This window comes from Beta vulgaris, chromosome 4 (genome assembly GCF_026745355.1).
Source record: "Beta vulgaris subsp. vulgaris cultivar EL10 chromosome 4, EL10.2, whole genome shotgun sequence".
Lineage (NCBI taxonomy): Eukaryota > Viridiplantae > Streptophyta > Magnoliopsida > Caryophyllales > Amaranthaceae > Beta > Beta vulgaris.
The window spans coordinates 27,409,789-27,436,080 of record NC_079205.1 but is presented as its reverse complement, the minus strand read 5'-3'; the positions used below and the strand labels follow the sequence as shown (position 1 = coordinate 27,436,080).

The window sequence follows — 26,292 nt, the reverse complement described above, 5'->3', positions numbered from 1 at the left end:
CTGAGTCTAATACTCCCGTCTTCATACTGAGCAAACTCCTAAGTCTCGCCATTCTTAATCTTTTCTTTGACACCCTGCAGGAATGCATTTTGCTTTGCTTTTCCCGAATCTCGAGTATAATCAGGTTGGACAGTTAAAGCATTAATGGTTCTCCAATTCCCCTGAACGTACTAAAACGAGTTCAAATAACTCTATTCTCTTTACTCAGTTCATCTGGCATTGCTGATAAAAGCTTAATTCACTCCTTGGCCTTCTACTAAGTGCATCTGCCACCTATTTGCTTTTCCGGGATGATATTGAATGTCGATGTCGTAATCTTTGAGCAACTCTAACCATCTTCTTGCCTCATGTTCATATCTTTTTGAGTGAAGATATACTTCAAACTTTTATGATCCGTGAACACCTTACATGAAACTCCGTACAAATAATGTCGCCAAACTTCAGAGCAAAGACAACTGCAGCTAATTCTAAATCATGCACTGGATAATTTTTCTCATGAGGCCGCAACTGTCGAGACGCGTAGGCTATCACTTTCCATGCTGCATCAACACACTCCCAGCCTTCCTGAGAAGCATCACTATAAATTTCAAACCCCTCAGTTCCGAAGGAAGGGTCAGAATAGGAGCACTAGCCAACCTCCGCTTTAACTCTAAGAAGGCGGCTTCATATTTTTCATTCCATTGAAAACGAGAGTTTTTCCTGATTAAACTTGTGATGGGTAATGCTATTTTGAGAAATTCTTCACAAATCGCCGATAATAACCTGCAAACCCAGAAACTCCTAACTTCTGACACATTCTTCGGTGCTGGCCACTCTTCTACTGCCTTAATCTTGTCCGGATCTACAGAGATACCTTCCTTAGACACCACATGCCAGAAACTTCACCTCCTCTAACCAGAAATCACATTTACTAAGCTTGGCATACAATTTCCTCTCTGGAGTGTGACCAGACAGTTCTAGATGACCTTCATGTTCCTCACGATTCCTTGAGTATATCAAGATATCATCTATAAAGATAACCACAAATCGATCCAAGAACGGCTTAAAATAGCGTTGCATTAAATCCATAAAAGCCGCAGGCGCATTAGTCAATCCAAATGGCATAACAAAAACTCGTAATGCCCGTATCGAGTGCGGAAAGCTGTCTTTGGTATATCCTCCTCTACAATCCTCATCTGGTGATAACCAGACCTAATCAATCTTGGAGAATACACTCGCCCCCTAGCTGATCAAATAGATCATCAATTCTTGGTAAAGGATACCTATTCCGCACCGTGATCTTATTGATCTCTCGATAATCTATACATAATCTCATGGAGCCATCCTTTTTCTTGACGAACAACACTGGTGCTCCCCATGGAGACACACTAGGTCTGATATACCCTTTCTGCAACAACTCATCCAATTGCTTCTTCAATTCTACCATCCAGCTGGCGCCATCCTATACGGAGCTCTTGAGATCGGGTAGCTCCCGGAATCAAATCTATATGAAAATCCACACTCGATGTGGAGGCAACCCTGGTAAATCCTCCGGAAACACATCGGGAAATTCTCGAATTACCGGTATATTCATCAATTTTGATTCATTTCCCTCGTTCCGTTACCTGACAAATATGTGCTTCCACGCATCCCAGCCCTGATGGGTAATGGTTCTCTAAGAAGGGTCGAAGTTTCACCACTCGAGTATAACATTCTATTATAGCTCGATTTTTACTCAACCAATCCATACCCAGAATCACATCATACACACCTAATCAAACATTATCAAATCTGCCTTCAAATCCACCTCCGCAATTCTAATACACATTCTTTCAGCATATACTTACATCGGAAGGGTTTTATCAGGCAAAGTTACATTCAAATCACATGAAGTCACTTTGGGTTTTTGCTCTATGCGGAATGCAAATAGTTTGAAATAAAAGAGTGGGATGCTCCAGAATCAAATAATACAAATGCAGGTAAATTACACACATCAAAGGTCCCGGTAATACATTACCTTTCTGCTCTAAATCTCTGGCTCCGATGGTTCAGTTAAGGGCAAATGCCTTCCGGTGCTTCGATCTCCTTTATTGGTTACGACCCGAGCTTGATTCACCGGCCGCTTTCAAAGTAACACTTCACCAGGCCTTTGATACCTCAGCATTCCCAGTTGGTTTAAAACGAGACATTCCTTGATTCTTGCCCCGTCTTCATGCATTTAAAACAAATGCTCTAGCCTCACAATTTTTCCCATAATGGTCTTTCCCGAAGACGGCACTTCCACTCCTTTTTCCCTCCTTCACCTGCTTTGGTAGGGACTAAGGCCATAGACGTCCCAGCTGTATCTGTCTTAAATTTCTTGCTACCTCCTGCTCCAAACTTTTCATTCCCCTTCCTCTTTCTTTTTCAACTTTCATCTTTCTGTTCGATGCGTTCATGCTCCAAGGCTCGATCATACAAGTCTTCAAAACTACTATAAACCCCAATTCTTTTCTGATACTTCAAGTTTAACCCTTCAAAGAACCGCATAGACTTTACCCTTTCATTACTAGTAAAATCTGGAGCAAAACGCGAGAGTTCCATAAACTTGGCAGTGTATTCCACTACCGACATCTGCCCTTGTCTTAAAAACAAGAATTCATTCTCTTTCTTCCTTCTTAACGCTGGAGGGAAAAACTTATTTCTAGTTTTTCTACAAACATTTCCCAAGTGGAAATAACTTGATTGGAGGTTTTCTTGATTGTACCCCACCACATATCAGCAGGTCCCTCCAGATAAAAAGATGCCAGCTTTACTTTCAGATTCTCAAGACAGTTCACTACTTCAAGTAGTTTTTCCATATAGGAAACCCAGTCCTCAAACTTTACTGGGTCTGCTTCGCCATCATAACCTCGTGGCTTATGAGCCGCAAGTCTCTTATAAAACTTCCCCTCTTCATTATCCTTATTTTGCTCCTGTCTTTCCAGAATTGCCAGTAATCGGGTATTCATCTCCCGTAACTGGCGTATATGTTCATTTTGAGAATTATCCGGCTGTTCCTGTTGTTTAGTAGTTTCTACATTTTGCCGGATTTCGTTGGTTACTTCGATGCTCGCCATAACCTATAAAATGATAATTGAAAATTCTTGGTAGTCCCAAAATTCCCAAGCCATTACATATAATTTACTGAACACATATTCTCAAAAAGGAATACAACTTTCACTTCACACACATAAGCACACATGTTCATATCATAAATAATTTAGAATACATTATAAACTTGAAACCCTTAACTTCAAAGTACATAAATACATTAATTCCACTGCCTAAGGTCAATCCGCTAACTCTGGCTATTCAATTACACATAAAAGAAACAACTAAATCTACTACCATCTTCTCCGGCAACACCACTAAACTCCTTCATCCTATAGAATGTTGTACGGATCATATGCATATCCACTGTCGTCACTACTGGTTGACGGGGTTTCTGGAATGTAATCTGGGTCACTCATCCAAGAATTACTTCCCCAAAATACTATTCCGGGAACTACCGAATCATCGCCTGATCCCCTAGAATTACGTGACCGGGGAGGAGCCATGCTAGTAGCGGAATCTCCAGATCTTTGGGATTGAGGTGGTGCCATGCTAGCAGCAGAGTTAGGGGGGTAGGAACTCTTCCCCCTCTTGTCCTTTGATACTCTAGTGAGGCTATCCGGTTAAACATATCTTTCCAATAAACAGCATCCCGGCCCATGTTTTGTTTACCAGCTGCTTGTCTGTTCCATCTCATCTAACACCTCATCCAGTGTTCCTTCCCATCATATCAGATTCTTATCAATCATATCCATAATAGTACTATCATCCAACAAGGATGGTGTTACCACAAACAAAGTTATCAATTTCCAATAAGTCCAACGGAAAGTCACCCATGGTTCAAACCGCGGTAAAGTCTTGATAATAGTGTATGCCTGAATAGTTGGGCGAGTGAACGGATTGTGGTTTCCAATTCCATACAGCTGATTATACTCTTGTATGGCATTCAGTTTCTCTCTAGCAAATCTCAAAGGATCCTCTCCTACATTTTTCTCAACATCCGGTTCTTCTTGGTACCTACGAGTTCCATCACGGCTGACTACCCAATATGCATTGTCCCTTTGTATAATTCTTGACCCACTACCGCTACCGTTCCCACTTGCAGACATCTAATTTACACATACATAACACATATATTTAGATAACACACACATAATTTACACACATTTATTTGCCCTACTAAGCATGTTACTCTTACAATCATAGCATTTCCTAGCTTCCTTGAACATGATCAATCAAATCATTTTAAAAACATCCATGTTTAAAACAACTAACTATCTATATGAAGATAAGTATCAAAATCATGTTTCCATTTTTCTTTTAAAAGAAGAAAAACCTTGGCTCGGATACCACTTGTAACAGCCCCCTTCATAGCTTACCTTAAATCAATTAAAAACTATATTTTCTAGCATTAGCGGAAGCAAAATCATAATCAAATAATACGAAGGTTGTCACTTGCTGGAGTCAACCCATTAATAAGGCTGAATTGACTCTACGAGCTAATCTTAAAAGAACATTCATCACACAAAAGATAAGTTAGTTATTACAAGCCCAAAATAAGATTATATCGTAAATTCAAAGATTCTTCATAAAACAAAAGTAAGTCGCAAAATATGATCATGTTCAAGCTTGGATCCACTATGATAGTTGAGACATGACTTCACTACAGCTAGCTCTTCCATCGGACTACCTTAGCTTGCTATTCCCTGCACAAGAGTCTGCCCCCACCAGGACAGGTTCATAGAACAAAAGTCAGCTTACACTGGTATGCAAATAAACCCAAAACAATGGATTATGGTGGCTGAAAACAAGGAGTGTTCACACTCCAAAGGTGTTTTGAAAATCAATACATTAAGGAAATAAACCATTATGGTAAGAATACACATTCTAAATGCTCACAGGTTTATTGCAACCATCTACATACAAACACAAGTTGAAAATGTTTACTTTAGAGCGTAGGAAGAAGATAACACAATGAGGTGCATTAAGGTGCAACCTCCACACAATTCGGAGTTAAACTCCTACTATTTTCTCGCTTGCAAGCTTTTATAGGACATGTCCTCTCACACATTACACACATTCCTCTTCACTATGCAAAACGGATTCGCATTCATTAATAACAAACACACTTTACTAAAACGGTGTGTAAGAAACCACGTTAAATCTTAAGTTGTAAAAATTGATTCAAAGTTTGGTTAAGGATGGATTAATGGACTTAGGACAGTAGCTACATGATTTTAGGGATGCAAAAATAGTTTTAAAGAGTCCACACAATTCGACTTAAACAAACATAAGGACAATCCACACAATTCATTATTTACCGGCTGTTACATCGAGGACGTAGTTATATGATAAAAAAACATACGTGTCACATAACTGTTGTAGTAAGAGATATAAAACACTTTGAGCAATATGACGGACGTTTAGAAAGTTTCAGTCCAAGAAAGCTACTAAATGTCTTAAGGGCTATACCTAAAGGTAGACGAATAGAAATGTTGTATGGACGTTTTCTGGAAAAGCATAAAGTAAAGCCTTTGTTCTACCGTACACAGTTAATTTTTTAAAGTAAGTATGATGGGGTAATATGGGACAAAAAATAAATCCACTTGGTTTCAGACTTGGTACAACCCAAAGTCATTATTCTCTTTGGTTTTCACAACCAAAAAACTATTCGGAAGGTCTACAAGAAGATCAAAAAATAAGGGATTGTATCAAAAATTATGTACAAAAAAATACAAAAACATCCTCAGGTGTCGAAAGAATTGCACATATCTGATACAGGTAATAATTCATATGGGATTTCCAAAGTTATTAATAGAAAATAGACCACAAGGGGTCGAAGACCTAAAACTAAATGTACAAAAAGAATTGAATTGTGTGAACCGAAAACTCAACATTGCTATTACAAGAATTGCAAAACCTTATGGGCACCCTACTATTCTTGCCGAATTTATAGCCGGACAACTAAAGAGTAGGGTATCATTTCGAAAAGCAATGAAAAAAGCTATCGAATTAACCGAACAAGCTGATACAAAAGGAATTCAAATCCAAATTGCAGGCCGTATCGATGGAAAAGAAATTGCACGTATCGAATGGATAAGAGAGGGTAGGGTTCCCCTACAAACCATTCGCGCGAAAATTGATTATTGTGCCTATACGGTTCGAACTATCTATGGGGTATTGGGTATTAAAATTTGGATATTTATAGACGAGGAATAATAAGCCTTTACTTGACTTGTCTTTCTGTTTCGATTTAACGATGGAACAAAAAATGACAACCTTTTTCATTCTTTTTTCCACCCAATGAATTCTAATTTTTAATCCCATAAGGTTTAATAAAAATTCGATTGACCTTTTAATAAAATTGCCATGCTTAGTGTGTGACTCGTTGGTTTTTGTTAAAATTAAAACTAAACAAAAAGAAAGAACACATAATACGAAGTATAAACTAATAACTATAGAACTAATAACCAACTCATCGCATCACATTATCTGGATCCCAAGAAGCAATCAAGATACGCTATTTTAGTCCTATCATTGTAGCAACTCCATTTTGGTTTGGCATAAACAATTAAAATTAATTAGATTTATTGTCAAACAAAACAAAATTAAAAAAAAAAAGGATACGGATAAATGGAAAGTTGAGAGAAAGAAAAAAAAATGAATAGAATAGATATACGATTCCAATATGTAAGGTCTTTGAAACATCTCAGAAAATAAAATGTAATAAAGCATCAATACAGATTCACACATAATTATATGATATAAATCTGTTCATAGAAAAAAAGAGCTTCGAGCCAATAACGACTAAGAGGGTTGGCTCAAGAACAAATTTCATTAAGAGCTCCGTTGTAGAATTCAGACCTAACCATTAATCAAGAAGCGATGGGAACGATGGAACCCGTGAATACATAAGATTCAATTCAAAATGAATCCTGATGATTCAGCGGAAAGGAGGCGGAACGAACCAGAGACCAATTCATATATTCTGAAAAATAGAAGCTAACTACAGCTGAAATAGATATTGAAAGAGTAAATATTCGCCCGGAGATTCGCTTTTTTTTTCTTTTTATTGAATTCGTCATATTTTAGCAATCCAATAAAAAAAAAAAATTTATAATAAAGAAAATGAAAAATAAAGAAATAATATCGAAAAAAAAACAAAAATATACAAGACAAAAAAGAACTAAACTAGATATTTAATATTTAATTATATACCCAAAGAAAAATATCTAGTAAACTGGATGAATCTAAAAGAATTTATTGATTCAGTGTATTATTACATGTATATATTAATTATATAAAATTAAATATTCATTTTTTGAATTTTTTCATGCGCGAGGAGCCGGATGAGAAGAAACTCTCACGTCCGGTTCTGTAGTAGAGATGGAATTACAAAATAACCATCAACTATAACCCCAAAAGAACTAGATTTCGTAAACAACATAGAGGAAGAATGAAGGGAATGTCTTATCGAGGGAATCGTATTTGTTTCGGAAGATATGCTCTTCAGGCACTTGAACCCGCTTGGATCACGTCTAGACAAATAGAAGCAGGGCGACGGGCAATGACACGAAATGCACGTCGCGGTGGAAAAATATGGGTACGTATATTTCCCGACAAACCAGTTACAGTAAGACCCGCGGAAACCCGTATGGGTTCGGGGAAAGGATCTCCCGAATATTGGGTAGCTGTTGTCAAACCAGGTCGAATACTTTATGAAATAAGCGGAGTGGCCGAAAATATAGCCCGAAGGGCTATCGCAATAGCGGCATCGAAAATGCCTATAAGAACTCAATTCATTATTTCAGGATAAGAATGTAGAACTAAAGGAAATGGATCTTTTGGATAAAAACAAATGGAAGTTTTTTTGGACAAACAATATTTTCTTTTTCACCCTTTGCATTTATTTGTGCATTGAAAGAACAGATAAAAACAAAATATGATTCAACCTCAGACCCATTTGAATGTAGCAGACAACAGCGGGGCTCGAGAATTGATGTGTATTCGAATCATAGGAGCTAGTAATCGCCGATATGCTCGTATTGGTGACGTTATTGTTGCTGTGATCAAAGAAGCAATACCCAATACGCCCTTAGAAAGATCCGAAGTGATCAGAGCTGTAATTGTACGTACCTGTAAAGAACTCAAACGCAACAACGGTATGATAATACGATATGATGACAATGCTGCAGTTATCATTGATCAAGAAGGAAATCCCAAAGGAACTCGAATTTTTGGTGCGATTGCCAGGGAATTGAGACAAAACTTTAGTAAAATAGTTTCATTAGCTCCTGAAGTATTATAAGATGAGAAACTGGGTATTTGAATGAAATAGTAGATTGTGTATCACGTATATACCTTTCCTTTTTTATTATTAATTAATAATAAACTAATAAAAAGACATGTTGATTATATCAAATTTTTGGGACACCACGTATTTTAGTTCATCATGGGTAAGGACACTATTGCTGATATAATAACCTCTATGAAATGCTGACATGAATAAAAGGAACGGTTCGAATAATATCTACTAACATCACCGAAAACATTGTTAAAATACTTTTACGAGAAGGCTTTATCGAAAATGCGAGAAAACATCAAGAAAAAAACCAATATTTTTTGGTTTTAACTCTACGACATAGAAGAACTAAGAAAGGTCCGTATAGAAATACTTTCCATTTAAAAAGGGTCAGTCGACCTGGTCTACGAATCTATTCTAACTATCAACGAATTCCTAGAATTTTAGGTGGAATGGGGATTGCAATTCTTTCTACCTCTCGAGGTATAATGACAAATTGAGAGGCTCGACTAGAAGGAATTGGCGGAGAAATATTATGTTATATATGGTAATCCCTATAATATCCGAGTTGGATCCAAAATTTCCTAGTTGTGAGCAAAAAAAGACAAAGGACGACTTGTCTAATATCACTCCTCTATTAGTTGATACTTTAAGGGGGTTTTGCCTCGAATGAAAGAACAAAAATGGATTCATGAAGGTTTAATTACTAAAGCACTTCCTAATGGTATGTTCTGGGTTCGTTTAGATAATGAAGATCTGATTCTAGGTTATGTTTCAGGAAGGATACGGCGTAGTTCTATACGAATCCTGCCGGGAGATAGAGTTAAGATTGAAGTAAGTCGTTATGATTCAACCAGAGGTCATATAATTTATACATATATATGTATATGTATATATGTAAGTACATATATATGAACTTAAATCTATTTATATACATACATATACATATATATGTATATATATATATACATGTATATATACATATATATACATATATATATTTAAGTTCATATTAGAACCACCCTTATGGTGAGAACCGTGAGAACCACTCATTTTTCCTTATTTTACGAAGATTTTGATCATTTCATAATATTTTTGCTCATTTTTCACAATTTTATGGTTTTGCTCATTAACAATTTTATGCTCATTTATCAACGTTTTTGTTCACTTTACGTTTTGCTCATTTTACTTTCTTTCTCATTGAATTTTTTTATGCTCATTTTACGTTTTTCTTATTTTACATTTTTGTTCATTTTACGTTTTTGATAAATTAATGTTTTCTACTCATTTTGTGTTTATGCTCATTTGTTACTTTTTTTTGCTCATTTTAGGAAGTTTTTGCTTATTTTAAGTGATTCTCACGGTTCTCACCATAAGAAGGTTCTCATTAGAACCCAGCCCTACATATATATATATATATATGCAAGATCATGTGAGAAAAGAATTTAGGTGAGAAATGAGAATGAATCACTACCCTTAGTTTAGATCTTATCAACGGCCAAGATCTCAAAGTAATATTAACACAAACTAACTTTTTCGTTCATCCTCTACAAAGACCTATTTTTCTCTCTCATCACTTCTCCTGTACGTTTTCTCTCTCCATTCATCTCCTTCTGTCAAGAACTTAATGGAATCCATTACCGCGGCGCAAGAAGGTTAGTTTGTTTTTGAAATTCGTTTGCTTCTTCGTTTTGAAATTCGTTTGCTTATTCATAATTTATTTTCGAAATTTTTTGCTTCGTCATAATTTGTTCTCGAATCATTTTTGCTTCATATTTTTTGCGAGTTTATGTCGATAATGTGATGATATTATATGTGAAACTGCAAGTTGGTGTTGATACTTTTTGATGATATTAACATAAAGGTCTCATATTTCGTAATTTTCATGTGTTTGACGAGTTTATGTGAAATTGTGAGTGATTGTAATCTTCTATTGAGTATTTATACTATTAACATATTTCTTGCAATTGTAATTTTGTTTGTGGATTATAAATTGGCTATTTAGTAAGTTGTTTTTTAAAGATTGAGTAAGAGTTATAGGAAATACTCATTAGAGTTATATCGACACTTCTTCAAAGTCATATAGACGAGTAGTTTATAGTTGTAGTAAGTTCTAATTAAAGTCATGGCAAAACTTGTTAATTTGGAGTTATAGAAAGTCTTGTTTAGAGTTACATCAAGTCTTCTTTAGAGTTATAGGAAGTCTTCTTTAATTTAGAGTTACAACAAGTCTTCTTTAGAGTTACAACAAGTCTTGTTTAAAGATACTAATATTGTTTGTGGATTATAAATTGGCTATTTAGTAAGTTGTTTTTTAAAGATTGAGTAAGAGTTATAGGAAATACTCACTAGAGTTATATCAACACTTCTTCAAAGTCATATAGACTAGTAGATTATAGTTGTAGTAAGTTCTAATTAGAGTCATGGCAAAACTTGTTTGGAGTTATAGGAAGTCTTGTTTAGAGTTACATCAAGTCTTTTTTAGAGTTATAAGAAGTGTTCTTTAGAGTTACAACAAGTCTTCTTTAGGTTATAATGAGGGTAATTTAGAGTTATGGAATAATGTCATTAGAGTTTCATAAGGTATTATTTAGAATTATATTGGGTGTGAGTTAGAGTTATGGAATAATGTCATTAGAGTTTTAGAAGGTATTAATTAGAGTTATACCAATGTGTTACTAGAGTCATGTGAACATGCTATTTCGTTCTCTATGAATTATGGCAATTGGCTTGACTATGGATGTTTGCTTGATATTTTAATTATGTTTGCAACTTGATAGCATGTTAGCTCAATTGGTAGAGTATTGTGTGTGCAAATACAAAAATATGTGGATTCGACTCCCACACAGGCTCTTATAATTTGATATGCTTCAAGCACTTCTTATTTACAGTTGTTATGCTTTTAGAATGCAATTGTAGTCCTTATCCCGACAATTTTCAATTTTAGTTTTAGTATAGATGAGTGTTATTACCTGAATTCTTCCACTTTATGTTTAGTGTTCTAACAAACTTGTCATTTCACAACCTATGTGGGAATCGAACTCACATCTTGTGCATAGCACAATGCTCTGCTATTTGAGCTAATAGGCTAAGTAAATCAGTTAAAAACTCAATTCAACAAATTTTCGACGAGTGTACCCAAGTCCAAGTAACATAGATATGTTATGCGCTTACTTCTTTTAACATATTTTCCATGTATATTAGCTGGTTTTCATAATACAAGTCTGGAGATTAGTACCTTTGCAAGTCCAGGACTTGGTCACTCCATACATAGCCATTGTAGCCTGAGGTTGCTAAGCAGCAACTGACGAGACAAAGACAACTGATGAGCGGTTCGTCAGATGGGGAGCAACTTCCCAAAACACATCCATGAAGATTAAAAGCAGTTAGAGCAGCATTAAAGTGGAGTAAACATGATTCAATCTGGGAAGCTCCACCTATTTACTCTATATTCTATAAATGATAATCCATCTATGGTTCCCATCACTGTTATGTTATACTCTACTAGTCTACTGAACTTATTATGGAAACTATGCAAAGCAATTGGCAAATGGCAAATGGCAATACCTTCCGAAGAAGTATTTCATTACGACTCCTCTTCATTAAATTACAAATTACCCATATTACAAAATGAAGATATGGAATACTCAAATGGATGTCTGCTTATATGTTCAAATCAAGTGATTCATCTACCGAATTCTGAATCTGGGTTCAGCTTGTGATCTGGTATGAGTTTGGTTACTTTGATACCTCTACATTTAGGCCATAGCCTACAAGAGGTCCCGCACAAGGAGATTCAATCTTTCTAATATATGTTATTGTGACAAAATATATAGTAGAAGTAATAAAAAGACTATTCACAGTGGCGAATTCTGATACCTATATATTTAGGCAAACACAAACAGTAGTACCATTCATATTTGGTCAATTACATACTCCGTACTTCTTTTTGTAACTAATCGAACGAAGGCTTGCTAAGGGATCCCAATTCCACAACACAACCACATTATTCTTAGCAAAAAAATCGCACATCTCAAACGAAAAGATAAGACCTAGATCAATACAGGAAAAAATACATAGCACAATCAAATTCTGAAACAAAAAACAATGAGATAATCTACCTAATCAATAACTTACAAGAGCAGCGTGTCGCACAAGCGTCTTCTTCCGCATAGACGAATAAGGTAAGTTTGGTTGTGCAATAAGGTGAGTTTGGTTGTGCATCGAGGGTATTTTTGTTGTGCACAAAGGTGGATGTGATTGCACACTAAACTCATATTAGTTGTGCAGTAAATCAGCTCGATTGTGCAACAATCGCCATTTTAGTCGTGCACAAATGTTAGTGTGGTTGTGCACCAAAATCTAATTAGTTATTCAGCAAGGTTTGTTCGATTGTGCTACAATGAACATAATTAATTGTGCAACCGCGAACATATTGATTGTGCATTTAAAGACATCTGAAAATTATAGTTGCAAAAAAAGGAGAAAAAGACAATACACATAATGTTCACCAGCAAACACTTCAGTATTTTGCCTTTTTCGCGAAGGAAAGCAAGACTGTGGAATGATCCCTATGCCAGCAGGCCAACGGTTATCAAAATAATTTTTCACGATTTTCTCAGCATTGACATGGCCAGAGAAATGGGAATTCGACGAGACGATTTGCTGTATTATAACTCCATGTTAGTGCAGCTCTTTAAGAACGTGGATAGGCCTCCACAATGTCCATTACTTGTTCAAAACCTCATAGCAATGGGAATTCAATTTCATAGATTTACTTGAAAGTTCTGCATATCTGGTATCTTAGCACCAACAAAATGGCATTGACAGCCAAAATATAAGATAAAGCACCCCCAAAATTGACATGCTTACTTGGAACCCAAGTGGTGGCTCCTAAAAGAAGCACGTCTACATAAATACAGTTGAAATACATCCCACAGCACTTTAAACCTGGACAAGCGCATAGAACCTGCATTTGTGCCCCTAGCATTCACTTTCATATTACAGAACAAAAGTTTCAGTCATATAGGTAATGCTTTCAAATCAACACTGCCATAACAGATTCAGTTGCACCAATAACTTAGGTCCCATACGATTCTTGCTTGCCTCCTGGTACTTCATATCCAACCAAAGAATATAGTAAATCAGTTAGCTTCACAAACTTTTCACATATGTCCATCAGGACGAATGGCACCTTCCTCTTCTTCGTCCTCTCCGCAATAAGATCTGTTCCTACCGATTGTAACTTCATTGTCAGCTTTAGCAACTGATTTCCCCCACGCAGACTGGCCATTACCATACTCAGCAGCTGAAGATTTTTGCAGATGTTTTGGAGGGGAAGAGCGAGCCCTTTCCATCATCATTTCATGAAAACTTCGCCCAGGTGGAACTCGAGTTAGCCTTTCAGGGCTGCGGCTGCGGCTTCTGCTCTTCCCACGGTTCCAGCCCTGATCCTTGACTTGCGTCCCACCCCAAGCCATCTGACCACTTGGGCTTGGGCTGCGGCCCCTATCCCCTTCTCCACTCCGAAAGGACTTGGATTGGTAACCTCTATCATACTTCCCACGAGCATCGCCATCATAACTATCATTATATCCCCGATCATATCTGTTCCACAAGAAGATGACATGAGAAAACGAACTCCATATTAAGTTCATCAAAAAATACAGCGATAGTAGACCAAGCCTTGGCTCAAGCCTCCAATGACCTAAAACACAGCAAGAAAATGATACCTGATAGAGCCCCCCTCCCTTCTCAGGGCCCCAAGGAGAGGGTAGGAGGGAACCAAGCAATGGTCTTATTATGAATTATGATAGGGGAAAACAGTAGAGAGGTGCAGAAACCAACCACCAAAATAAAAAAATTTAGACGTAGCATGAACTGATAATATAGAACACAAACTATGTCATGAAGAATACTATCAATGTCAAGAGATTCTGAAACATAAGGAAAGTGAAACCTAAAATTAGACCATGAAGACAAGAATATCAGACCACCCTGACTGAAAGAACTAAAGAACAGGAATCCAGAGGGGAGTAGTAAGGCAGCAAGAACAGAAATTATGTGAAGAAGTGTGCAGGCTAACAATTACCAGAAGCATATAGACCAGCTTTACCACATGGCTCTTTGAGAAATACACATGCCTAGGGGAATGATGAGACAAGCCGACAGGCTCGAGCTATGGGAAATATAATGAAAAGAAATCACCCAAACTAATTTGACAAGCCCAAGAAGTAGCTCTTTAACTTTTTCTAAGATAGAAGAGTTGGCAAGTCACTATACCTATCACGGCCCCTTCCTCCATCCCTGCCACCATAACTCAATTCACTTCTCCCACCTCGACCTCCATCACGGCCACCAGGGCCAGAACCCCATGGACGTCTAGACCTGCCCATACCACCACCTCGGAGAGCCATATCACGGATCTCCTGTGGAACTTTTTGATTTGCTCCTTCCAGAATCTTAACAAGATCAGAAGCATATCTACTATCCTGATCAGCAAAGAATGTATAAGCCAATCCAGATGAACCTGCTCTTCCAGTTCTCCCAATCCTGTGAACGTAGTCTTCAATACCTGTAGGAAAGTCATAGTTTACTACCACCCTGCAAGCAACCAAATAGGATCATGATGGAGAATTCCAATTACTCAGGACAAACACCAACAAATAACATATGATAGTGCCACATGACAAGATGTGGCGATAAAAAACAAACAGTACAGAAAACTCCATGAAAAAAAAAATTATAGTATGCCAAGGGTCCAAGCAAAGGTGGAGCCATGTTCTTGGTGTTAGGTTTGATATGAACCACCTAAATAACTTTTGATTTTTTCAATAGTTTGGTTAGATGCAGATGCTAGAGATAAATAAGAAAAATGAACTCCTTTGCATAAATGATTTGTGGTCCTAAAGGTTGGATCTTCATTTACCAACCTGACAACCTTAAGTTTCATGAATTATCCTTGCTAGAATTACAAATCTTTTTACTTCAGCACCAACAGTTCATGGCACATCCTTATTTTCTCAAAATGAGACATTTGTTTTTGCACAAGTACCAAAGGAAAAGTGCAATAGGTAAAAGAAAGGGTATTTTGGTGAAATTACATCAACCCCTTAATGATGAGACATTGGGACAATCTCAACAGTTTTGAAATGGAGTAGATAGTATAAGACATGCACATTGACCATTGAGGACAACTTCTGCAATGAAAGTAAATACTAGTAGCATCATTTACCAACCTGATGTCTTTTATATCCAAACCACGGGCTGCCACATCTGTAGCAACCAGCACAGGAGATCTTCCAGTTCGGAACTGGTTTAGTACATGGTCTCGTTCACTCTGGGACTTGTCACCATGAATTGCAGCTGCTCCAAATTGTCGTGACAAGTTACGAGCAAGAAGATCACACATCTTTTTAGTCGCACAAAAGATGATAATCTTTGATCCTGGTTCTTCTGATCTCAAAATTTGCTCCAATCGTCTTTGTTTTTCCACAGAAGTGAGCACTTCCACATACTGCAACAGAAATATATAAAGCTTAGTAAATAGGACATACAACTCCAATGTCATCTAAAATATTACTCTACCAATGACCCAGAGACTAAATTTATGCATCCATATTCCATCCTAAGGTCATTGTCAATGCTTAAAGAAACATCAAGCTGATTTAGGCAATTACCTGAGTGATAGACTTGTTAGCAACGAGTTCATCGGTATTACCAATATTAACTTGGACAGGATTGGACAATAAATCTGCAGCAATCTTCCGAACCTCTTTAGGCCATGTTGCAGTGTACATCAGAGTTTGGCGGCGAGTTGGTAGCTCCTTTACTATTTTCCTGATTTGTGGCTCAAAACCCATGTCCAGCATACGATCTGCCTCATCAAGCACCAAGTAGGAGACCTGGTTCAAGCTAATTCTCCTTGTCTCGAGTATATCATTCAATCGACCAGGAGTAGCTACCACTATATCGACTCCTTTATCCAACTCCTTCAATTGTGGGCCTTTGGGTGCTCCTCCATATAAACACTGCAGATGTTACATGCAGGACACCATCATGAGACACAACATCTCCATCAATAATCAATCAGAGCAGCACATAGTACCATAACAGAAATATATGTATGGAAGTGACCAGCGATAATGGTATCCCGTCAGATGTTCTAGACAGATAGCCATGAGATGAATAGTATAAAAATGTCTATCAGATCCAGTTAGTATTCAACGTATCCATGACCTTGACAGTTTAATAAAATTCACCCTAGAACGCTCCTTGGTCATTTGATGCTTCATATAACTCATACATCAAGTTTCCAAAACCAAAAGCATATAGACATAATCAACATGAAATTTAAGCGGACACCTCAGATAATTAAGTTCAACTTCCAGTTAAAAAGATGTAACCATACCAGCAGATAAGAGTTCTTTGCTACTCAAACAAGACCTTAGTTTCAAAAGACGCAAAGCAAAAGGAGGTGCCAGGCGAAGGCACGCGCATACCGTATGCGAGGTGCACCTTTACATTTTTTTAAGAAAATAGTTTTGGGGAATTCTAGATGGTGACACTCAGTTATCAAAAGTTCTAGATGGTGACACTCAGTTATCAAAAATTCTAGATGGTAAAAAAATATTCATTTGACAATGTGACCCTAAGTTATGTAATAATAGACTAATGTGACGTTATGGGAGTTAAGGCCGTCAATTAGTTGTTTAAGTGATGGGTCTCTTCTTCACAAAAAAAAGGGCCGGATTCTCTGATTTTAAACTAGCAAATAACTGACCTGACCTTCAATCATAAGACCCATCATCATTAGCAAAGGAAGAATTCCAGAACATTGATGAGAGAGAGAGAGCTGAATATTAGCAATACGGAAATGATGATGGAGCTGCCCAGGAAAATGGAGTTGGAGTCAAGACAAGAACAATACTTGAATAATGAACAAGTTGATTTTGTTCTTGAGCAAATGAAATTGCACGAATGGGCGGAGGTTAGGGATGAATTAGTTGCTGGTTGCAGGGAAATCGTCACTGCAGATTGAAGATTCTTTCTTTAATTTTTTTTTTTTTGAATAAATTACTTTTTTTCTATTATCCTCATTAACCGCCATTGTAGGAGCAAGAAAGAGATTATTATGCTCCCTCCGATTCTTTTTAATTGCTACATCTCTATTTTGGGAAATCAAACTACCAATTTTGACCGATTATTTTGATTTTATAAGTAAAAATACAGTCATGTGTGGTCTTGTTAGATTTTTATCAATGTGTAGATTCATAATATAATTTTTAATAATTACTACTTAAAAGGAATAAGAGATAATAAGGTTTAAAACACGTCTTGAAACCCGTGCCTAAACAATGTAGCAATTAAAAAGAAACAAAAAGGGAGTAACACTTAACTGCCTAAACTCCCATAATGCAACGTTTAGTATATTATTAGAAAACTTAGGGTCACATTGTGAAATCAAACCTTTTGTTTTCCACCATCTAAATTTTTTTGAAAAATTGAAGGTCACCATCTAGAAATTTCCTAATATTATTATGTTATAAAGTTTCAATTAAAATAGCCTAAGTATAAATATCAAGGCATGAGGATGTTAAATAAAATACAACATAACTAAGAGGAAAAAAATTGAAAAACAGTAGGATAGATGAAAGACGGCTAGAAAAATAAATGACAGCTAAAAAGTAAATGACAGCTCAAGATTAGAAAGGTAAAAGCAAAGGCCATACTTAATTTACCTCAACAAAGGGCTGGGCAGAGGTTAAATTATCAACACGTGAATTTTTCTGATACCTGCCCTGTAGCCCCTAGCCCCTAGGGAAGGGAGAAAGCCAGGGAGAGGTTAAAGAAAACAGAACATCGGAGAAAAACAACACGGCGACAGCCACCGGAGGTGGGAATGCCGGCGTCGTCCACTTGTATAGACATTTCGGCAATCTCTGTCATGATACATGTGGTCGACTATGTATACAATTTCGAGTGAATCGCAAATAAGGGATTTCTCAAATTAGACTTTCGATTTAGGGCCCAAATCACAGTTAAAACATGCAATTACTTTGAGGAGTTTGTGTCGAATGAGAGCTTTATAGTTGCATAAGACTTAATTTGTGAAAATTTTGGTCAAATTTATGTTTTTTCTCAGATTTCCCCTCTTTCTCTCGCATTTCTACATAAAGCGGCCAAGGCGTTTTGCCTGGCACCTCGCCGGAGGCAGCTGGGGGACCTTGAAGAGCCTGCTGTAGGTCACAGCACCCGACTTCTCAGAGTGTCTTCCTTAGCACCTGGACTCGCCTCATGCCTAGGCCGCCTTGGGTGGCTATTTAAAACTAAGAACAAGACATCCAAGCAAAATATATCAAAAACAGAATACTGCACAAGACACGAAGAGCATATTCTTACCGTGCAAGCTATTCTAGAGGACCTCCCAAATTTCACAGCCTCGTCTTGGATCTGTGTTGCCAATTCCCTTGTTGGTGACAAAACCAATACAGTTGGTCCCATTTGCGGATTGTTGCGGCACCGCTTGAGATGCATAAAACCTGGAAGTAGATAGCCCAAGGTCTTCCCAGAACCTGTCTTAGCTATAGCCACTATATCTCGACCTTGAATTGCAATCGGCCATGATTGCGCCTGAATAGGAGTAGGAGCAGAAAAGCCAGCCTGGTGTGCCTGTTACAAATGGAAAGGGAACCCAATATGTATGCTAAGCATAGGTGCTTTAATCTTTCAAAGCATAGAGCAGTAAATGCAAGAAGAAGCAACATCCTCCTATGCAGGTAGCAAATGCTTGCAAGATAGCAAGCCACAACAGGAGGTGGCCTCTTCTTTTTCTTAGGACCAAGTGGCAGACTGAATCTTAACCCACGGCAGCCCAGCCACGAACTTGGATGATTCGAAAATCCCATCTCAAAAAAGTGGTCCAGCGTAAAAGAGCACTCCAATAATAAAGCCCTCCAACAGAGGGCAGCACAGCATACGACATTAGCTCCTCCCTGGAGCAAATATCGCATCTGCGACAAAAAGTAAAGATGCATAACAATTAACTCGAGTCTGAACTCCAGCTATCGCTGAACTTTGCATGGAAATAGTCAGCAATATAGTTCAGTGCATTTACTGAGACAGATGAACAAGCAGACTCGAACTATAAAAGAAGCAACATTAATACCTCTTTCAGGATCTCAGAAGGGAATCCAGTAGCTTCGAAGGTTGTAAATGGTAGGGGTGCATTATCTCCCTAAAGACAGAGAAGTAAATCAAAGTCAGGTGCAGAGTTTTTCCCCATTGCAAAAAGGGAATATAAACGCCAAGTCAGCAAGATGAATACAAAAACAAATGTCAACAAAATGATACTAAAAATATTGATCCTTTCTGTGTTCCACATAAGAAATTCTTCGATTGCACATAAGAGTATGTTACGACTCGTTCTATAAAACTACTACTAATACTTGAACCATGAAAAAACCATAATTGTGTTTGATGTATTACATTTCTTCATGTTATACATAACAAGACTAAACTAACTTCATATTGGGACACACTGTTGACACACAAGATAGAGTTGAGCATTCTCAAATTTATTAGGATGTACAAGTAACAAAACTGCTTGAAAACTCACTGAAACAGATATCTCGTGCCGACGACGATAAGCTTCAGCCGATAGACCACAGCCCGTGTTCACAGGTTCATGTTGACGAGTTGATCCAATAACTGCTTCATTTGGAGTACTTCCACTTCTGGCCATCTATTTCAAGAATTTAAATTGATGTATTAAGCCAAAAAGAGAGCATCCCAAACTCATATAATAAACAATAATAATCTCGTCCTTCTTGGTTTTGAAGGCTTTAAATCTTATCACAAAAAAGAATAGTAGATATTGTAATAAATGCTCAGCATATTATGACTTCTCCGTTCATTTTTAACATAACCTTAATTCTTTGTTAGTTGTTACTTGTAAGTGGTGACTTAGAAGTAGCTAAAACGGCCTATATAAAATTCAAATATGAGACATTCAAAAATTACACATAGCACAACAATTTATGACATTAAGAGCAGTAAAATTAACTGTTAAACTATGGAGATGAGTTCACGAGAAAGCTTTGCTCTAAGTTGGATCAATTAACATCAAAGTAAGCCAATAATCACGGGTATTTATAACCCCATTGATGACTTAAGACTAAGCTATTCAAGTACGTTGCAATGGAAGTGGAAGAGATCGTGAACATGCAGTTCACAAAAGAGAAACAATAATCAAAACAATCACAGAAAGAGTTTCTAAAAGTGTCTTTTATATTCAATACATTTTGGGGGAAAAGTCATGTTACTTAAAACACCTCAAATCTTAGTTTTAAAAGGAGCAATGCTCACTGAGGCCCAAGGCGAAGGCACGCGCATCTCATGGGCCAAGCGCACCTTTATTTTAAGGGAAAAGCTAAGAAGCTAAAAATGGAAATAAGTTGCAATAAGTGATTATTAATTACATCGGTTGATGCAAAAATTTTCCATAAATTCACAACTTATTTCCAATTTAAATAGTGTATTTATGTCTTATATGCAACCCTAAGGGCTGCATATAGCATAACCCTTATTTTAATTTTCTTAATTTTGTTTGTGGTTTTAAAGAACCCCATTTACATAAGTAAAATGGATGATGTAAATGTTTACTTTGAAAAAGAAACATTTGCTTCAGGCGAAAATAAAAAAATAAGAGAGAATGACAAAATAAAAGCTCATGTAGTAGATTAGTCACATGAACCTCACTAGTCAAGGGCCAGTAAGGACCAAAAGACAAAGTGTGAAAGATAAGAAAAGGCAGAAGTTTGACATTTGACTCTCGAAGCTTCTCAAATCCAAATTGCAGATGAAGGATGAAGATACCTCCAGATCAAAGAGAAAGACAGATAGCTAAGAATGAGAAATAAAAGAATGAACAATGAAGAGAAGAGAAAAGAACAGAAAATTAAGGAGAGAGAAGAAGAAAAATAGGAAGAAGACAAGAAGGGAGAAAACCAACCTGGACAGCTTCACAGGCAACGATCACGGGTGAATCTGGTGCTGCAGACTATCTAGAGGTTGGTCACCGGCAAACTCCTTCATACTCAGCGATCACCAGTTTCCCAAATGCCTTACAACCCGCAAATTAGTGTAATCTAAAATTAGGGCTTTCATTAGAAGTTAGAATGAAGTGATTCCATGCAATTATTGAGGGCTTTTGGTCGAGTTTACATCTTAAAGACTAGGTAAGAGTTATTTGAAAAAAAATTGGTCTATGCACCAACACACGCGCACTTATTCATGTGTGGCCATGAGTGCATCAGATTGAGAAAGAGGGGTAGGAACAGAAATTGATTTGAGTGAACAAGCAAGAATTATGGTAGCAAGAAAGTTTAAGGTAATGTGGACCTAACATGCCTTTTCTTTCCTCCTTTAAACATTCTCAAATCAAACAAACAAAGGTCCCTCTCACTCCTCGAATTTTTAGCCTCTTTTCATGCCATCTTTAGACACACACACTGTAATAGACTAGCCTAGGGGGCAGGGGTAATATTGGTAATAAACACTAGTTATTATGTTAGCTTGAAGAGTAAGGCAATTAGACTATATATTGAGGAGATTAGGGAGAGAAAAGATTATGAAGAAAATATTGGAGAGGTTATTTAGTGGTTAGTTTGGAAGTGTGACCAAGTCACTCGAATACTTGGCAATCTATCCTCTTTTCATGTTATTTTCTTTTCTATAATCAAATATTAGACTTTAGTTTGTAATCTTCTCTAATTTGCCAAACCAATGTCAGCTCATTACACACGCATATATATATTTGGTAAGACTAACCGAGAGAAGAATTTGGGACAGTTTCCAACAATTTTTGTATAAAACAGCAATAGTACATAATAAATTAAGAACTCCACAAAAAAACTTTTAGACACAACGGGAAAAGAAGAGAAAGAAATCCGTTAATACAAGAGTAGTTCATGCAAGTTTACTACTCCCTCTGTTTCAAATTATAAGGCATTTTAGCTAAAAGAATTTGTTTCAAAATATAAGGCATTCTACATTACCAATGTAAGATTAAATGCAATTTTATGTTATCAAGATAAGCTTATAGGTTAATTTGTATTATCAATACAATATTTAATGTCAATTCTTATTACCCATGCAAAACTAACTAAAATTAACTAAATTATTAATCTGTGTGCAAAAACCTTAAACGACTTATATTTTGAAACGGAGGGAGTAGCTCTTGTTCATAAGAATGTCTCAATGGACCTTGTCTCAATTGATGTACATGGAGGACTCTTCATGGGGATGACTACCAAGGTGGTAGCATGTTTGCTAACCAACTTAGATAGCATGGATTAGGCGTGTGATTAACATGTCTATGAGAGTTTTAGTTTTGCTAGGACTCATACTATCTTTATTGCTTTCCTAGTTATATTTGTATTAGGAATCATGGTTTTGCCTACGTTCTTAAAACGATGGATTTTACATGATTGAAAAGTATTAGGAGTCTAGGACTTAGGGATTTGCCCTAAGCCTACTAGGTTTAGCATGCACGATTTAGTATAAATAGATAGCATGTAGTTCGATTATTTCATAAGTGATTGAATAAAGTTTTTGTGAGTTTTTGTTAAAACTTAAGTGTGCAAACACAACTCTCTTGATTGCTGGTGGCTTTGCCTTTATGCATCAAAACCCTTAGTTTATTCATTGTGGTGGCCTCGCCTTTATCATTGAATAGCTAAGAGTTATCTTGTTCTTGTTCCTTGATAGTGTTCGAGCCTAAGCATTACTATTATACACTCTTCCGCACATCATTGTTTAATCTTGATAGATTAAATACATCATCCGCCGTCCAAGCAAACTAGCTCACAATCTCAAGTAAAAGCAAATTTCAATGAACAACACCTAGTATTTAATCTGCATGCATGTTTTTTCCATCTTGGTTGTTTCTTGAATAAAAAGATGGAAGACATCTTCCAGTTGAAAAGAGTGACAAAGAAAATAATTTATCATAACATGCCAGACACACAAAGAAATCTTGTTTTTAAATTAAACTATAAGACCACTTGCATTACTAGGCTTGCCCATAATATATCTTTCAATTGCTCCCTTCTTTCACCACATTTTGTCTTTCCTCCGTGTCACTTCCACTTACTAATCTTTTTTACCCACCCCAAGTCATTTCTACTCCCAACGGATTCCTACCCCGCCTTTTTTTCCGTTCTCCTATCTAAATAAAAATAATTTAACAGTTGCCACACACTAGCCACGTGCGCCATTTCTAGTGGAAGTTCGATTGGAAAGGTGTAGCTTTTAGAGCATCCCCAATGATTGGCAACCTTCCCACATTGGTGAGCAAACCCGACTAGTTGATAGAGAGCAATCTGGGAGGGGGCTGGCCAAAAGTGCGGGTGCTTCAAGGTATTCATAATTTTATCAGTTAAGGACACTTACCAATGAATGCAATTTAGTACCCCTTTATAAAATATGGCCTCACAATATCTATGTTGAAGAATATGTCTAGGCCCGAGCGCACGAGTCTATTCAAATTTATGGAGGCGATGCTTTCTAGACTACAAGCTCTATCTGATTACAAGGTGCAAGAATGCCACCCTACTTAGATGATAACTTAGAGGCAAGGAGCAGAGCTTGACCAAAAGCTAAAGAAATGAATTGCCAGCATATTGATCATATGCTAGATGGTTTGTTTCAAGTTGAACTCCAAGAGTCTGCATGTTCAGTCAATTGTTTGAATTGGGTTGCTGAAGGATAACTTAAGCTCAAACTTATTTTGTGCTGACAAGTTGATACCTGATTATAGCATGTGAACGGTGGGCCCAGCAATTACTCTAGCTATTTCCCGATAAATTGTTAATTTGTTGATTGGCTTAGATGTTAAGAAAGCAAAGAGCTACGGAAAATGTATTACGACTCTCTTGACTGACAGATTTATCAATTTATTAGGTTCGTAATAATTTTATCAAGTCAGTAGAAGGTAATTGGCAGAAGTTCCATGCCCTGGCCAGCAAGGTTCTTATTGTACTGAGGTAATTAGGAGTACAAATCTAGGAAACTTCTTAACTAAGTTTCAAGTTGGATAAGGATTGAATTTGTTGCTATAAAATATGCCAAGGGCTGCAATGTAATTTTGTTAGTAAAAAATTTCCAGCCATTAATCTTTCTCTTTAGTTGAAATGCTCCAACTTAAAAAACATAGTGAGACTAACTTTGGTTCCAATATTCTGTGTGAGCTTGAACTCTTGAAGTAATTCTTAGTGACCGACAAGTTAACAACCATTCAAATCTTTCTAACAGCAATATTGAACACTTTGATATTAAACCTTCCCGAAAGCAATCAATACTCAATCATCATATTAAAAAACCTCAAAATAGAAAATATTGATCAAAATAAACAACAAAATCTCATCAAGTAATCATACAACAGCGCAACAAAGCAATTGACAGACTTGATCTTGATACTCAAACACTGACCACTGTTCTTACTTCTTTCTAAAATCACCACCCTCCCCCCATAGAATCATCAAGAAAGGATACTTGAAGCAAAATCTAGCAGTTCCAATATTGCAAATCTACATTTATTTCGTGGATCTTCAATTCAAACAATACATGCAGGTGACAAGTCACACATTCGAGCAGCAGTACGAAATTTTACATGCCTTTATTAGACCAAAGCACAGTAACTCCAAGCAAATGCAGAGTACACTATGTTCCTCACAAAAACAACGAGCTGTCACAAATCAAAGAAGCATCGATTTTTCGACCAATTCCTCCAAACAGTTCTAATTAACAAAAAGGTGGGGAACAGGGAGGCAGGATAACTACATGACACTATGACAGGGAAGAATTATACCTGTTGACTCTTTTCAGCACTGGTACCTTCACTCTTATCAGCGTCATCATTACGTCCATTAGAGGACTGCGGAACTTCCGCCGAAGAACTTATATAAACTGAATAAGGCCTCGACGGGATCGGACTACCATGGGAAGATGAACCAGGCCTCTCATACTGTGTGATATTAGTCTCTGGATTCCAAAAGTACAAGTATCCAGTTTTCCCGTCCACCAACCCTCTCCATGGTTTCGGTAACGAAGGATCTTCGGGTGCATAGCGTGGCCCAGCTGAAGCTGTAGCCGTAGCAGCCATTCAAACTTCCTGCAAATATCCAAAACCAGCACCAACTAAATGCATGTCACCACTGGAAACTAAAATCTCGGCCCATCATTTACCATTCAACTGAAGCCCCAAAATATGATTAATAAAGCTTACCCCTAAATAAGTAAATAAAATCCGAATTCTTATTCAAATAATTAACTGTAAACTACAGAATTGGAATCTTAAAACCTACTACTATAATAGTAAAATTATTCCTAAACAAACCTCCAAATGTTTGGAAGATCCAAGTCTTCCAACTTAGCCGTGTCGTCGAAAAAATGAACAAGAATGTAGAGAGAGATAAGCTTCCAATTGGAGGCTTAGGGTTAGAAACAACTTATTTTCAATCCCTCTCCACTTATTAGAAATATGGAGGTAGACCGGTAGAAGAAGAAAAGCTTTAGCCCCTCCTCTCGACTCTATAAGTCTCAGGTATCGATTTATATACCCGTGTAGGGGATGTACTGGAGGTCATATATAAGAGAACGTATTGTGTCGGACTCGTCCGACCATAATCTTTGGTCGGACGACTTTTCGGTGGTTTCAATTTTTTTCAGTTAGTCTTAATTTTTTTTAGTCTTCATTTTTTTCAGGTAGTCTTCATTTTTTTTCAGGTAGTCTTCATTTTTTTTTCAGTTAGTCCATTATTTCTTTCAGTTGGCCCATTATTTCTTTCTGTTGGTCCATTTTCTGTTTCAGTTGGTCCATTATTTCTTTCAGTTGGTATACATATTACGAAACAAAGTCCAACTGAAACAAAACAAAG

General features: G+C 36.9%; 2 protein-coding genes and 1 long non-coding RNA gene across 5 annotated transcripts; 2 read left to right on the top strand and 1 right to left on the bottom strand.

Annotated features, from left to right (window-relative positions):
• The first annotated feature begins 7,993 nt into the window (after nucleotides 1-7,993).
• LOC125494212 (50S ribosomal protein L14, chloroplastic) lies at nucleotides 7,994-8,359 on the top strand. The gene has a single exon (XM_048637856.1). It carries the CDS (start codon nucleotides 7,994-7,996, stop codon nucleotides 8,357-8,359), a length of 366 nt encoding a protein of 121 aa, XP_048493813.1.
• A 1,294-nt stretch (nucleotides 8,360-9,653) lies between these two features.
• Nucleotides 9,654-11,942, top strand: LOC104907292 (uncharacterized). Its single transcript, XR_791995.4, has 2 exons — nucleotides 9,654-10,008; nucleotides 11,558-11,942. It is a non-coding gene; the product is annotated as an uncharacterized LOC104907292 (long non-coding RNA).
• A 1,143-nt stretch (nucleotides 11,943-13,085) lies between these two features.
• Nucleotides 13,086-25,964, bottom strand: LOC104907291 (ATP-dependent RNA helicase-like protein DB10). 3 transcript variants are annotated; one of them, XM_010696206.4, is made up of 9 exons: nucleotides 25,752-25,964; nucleotides 25,224-25,526; nucleotides 19,971-20,096; nucleotides 19,521-19,589; nucleotides 18,755-19,024; nucleotides 16,033-16,383; nucleotides 15,592-15,869; nucleotides 14,636-14,956; nucleotides 13,086-13,960 (listed from the first exon to the last, which is right to left on the bottom strand). In XM_010696206.4, exons 2-9 carry the CDS (start codon nucleotides 25,515-25,517, stop codon nucleotides 13,519-13,521), a joined length of 2,151 nt encoding a protein of 716 aa, XP_010694508.1. In that variant the 5' UTR covers nucleotides 25,518-25,526; nucleotides 25,752-25,964; the 3' UTR covers nucleotides 13,086-13,518. The 3 variants fall into 3 exon arrangements, with proteins under 3 accessions (XP_010694508.1, XP_010694509.1, XP_010694510.1); XM_010696207.3 differs by lacking the exon at nucleotides 25,752-25,964 and adding an exon at nucleotides 21,366-21,501 and having other exon boundaries at nucleotides 25,224-25,364; XM_010696208.4 differs by lacking the exon at nucleotides 25,752-25,964 and adding an exon at nucleotides 21,366-21,476 and having other exon boundaries at nucleotides 25,224-25,364.
• Nucleotides 25,965-26,292: the final 328 nt, after the last annotated feature.

Excerpts from the sequence above, each read along its gene's own strand:
- LOC125494212 (XM_048637856.1), top strand. The coding sequence starts at position 7,994 with ATGATTCAACCTCAGACCCATTTGAATGTAGCAGACAACAGCGGGGCT.
- LOC104907291 (XM_010696206.4), bottom strand. The coding sequence starts at position 25,517 with ATGGCTGCTACGGCTACAGCTTCAGCTGGGCCACGCTATGCACCCGAA. Across the intron at positions 20,097-25,223 it reads GTGCTGAAAAGAGTCAACAG|ATGGCCAGAAGTGGAAGTAC; the intron begins GTATAATTCTTC and ends TTCTTGAAATAG. Across the intron at positions 14,957-15,591 it reads TTGGATATAAAAGACATCAG|GGTGGTAGTAAACTATGACT; the intron begins GTTGGTAAATGA and ends GGTTGCTTGCAG.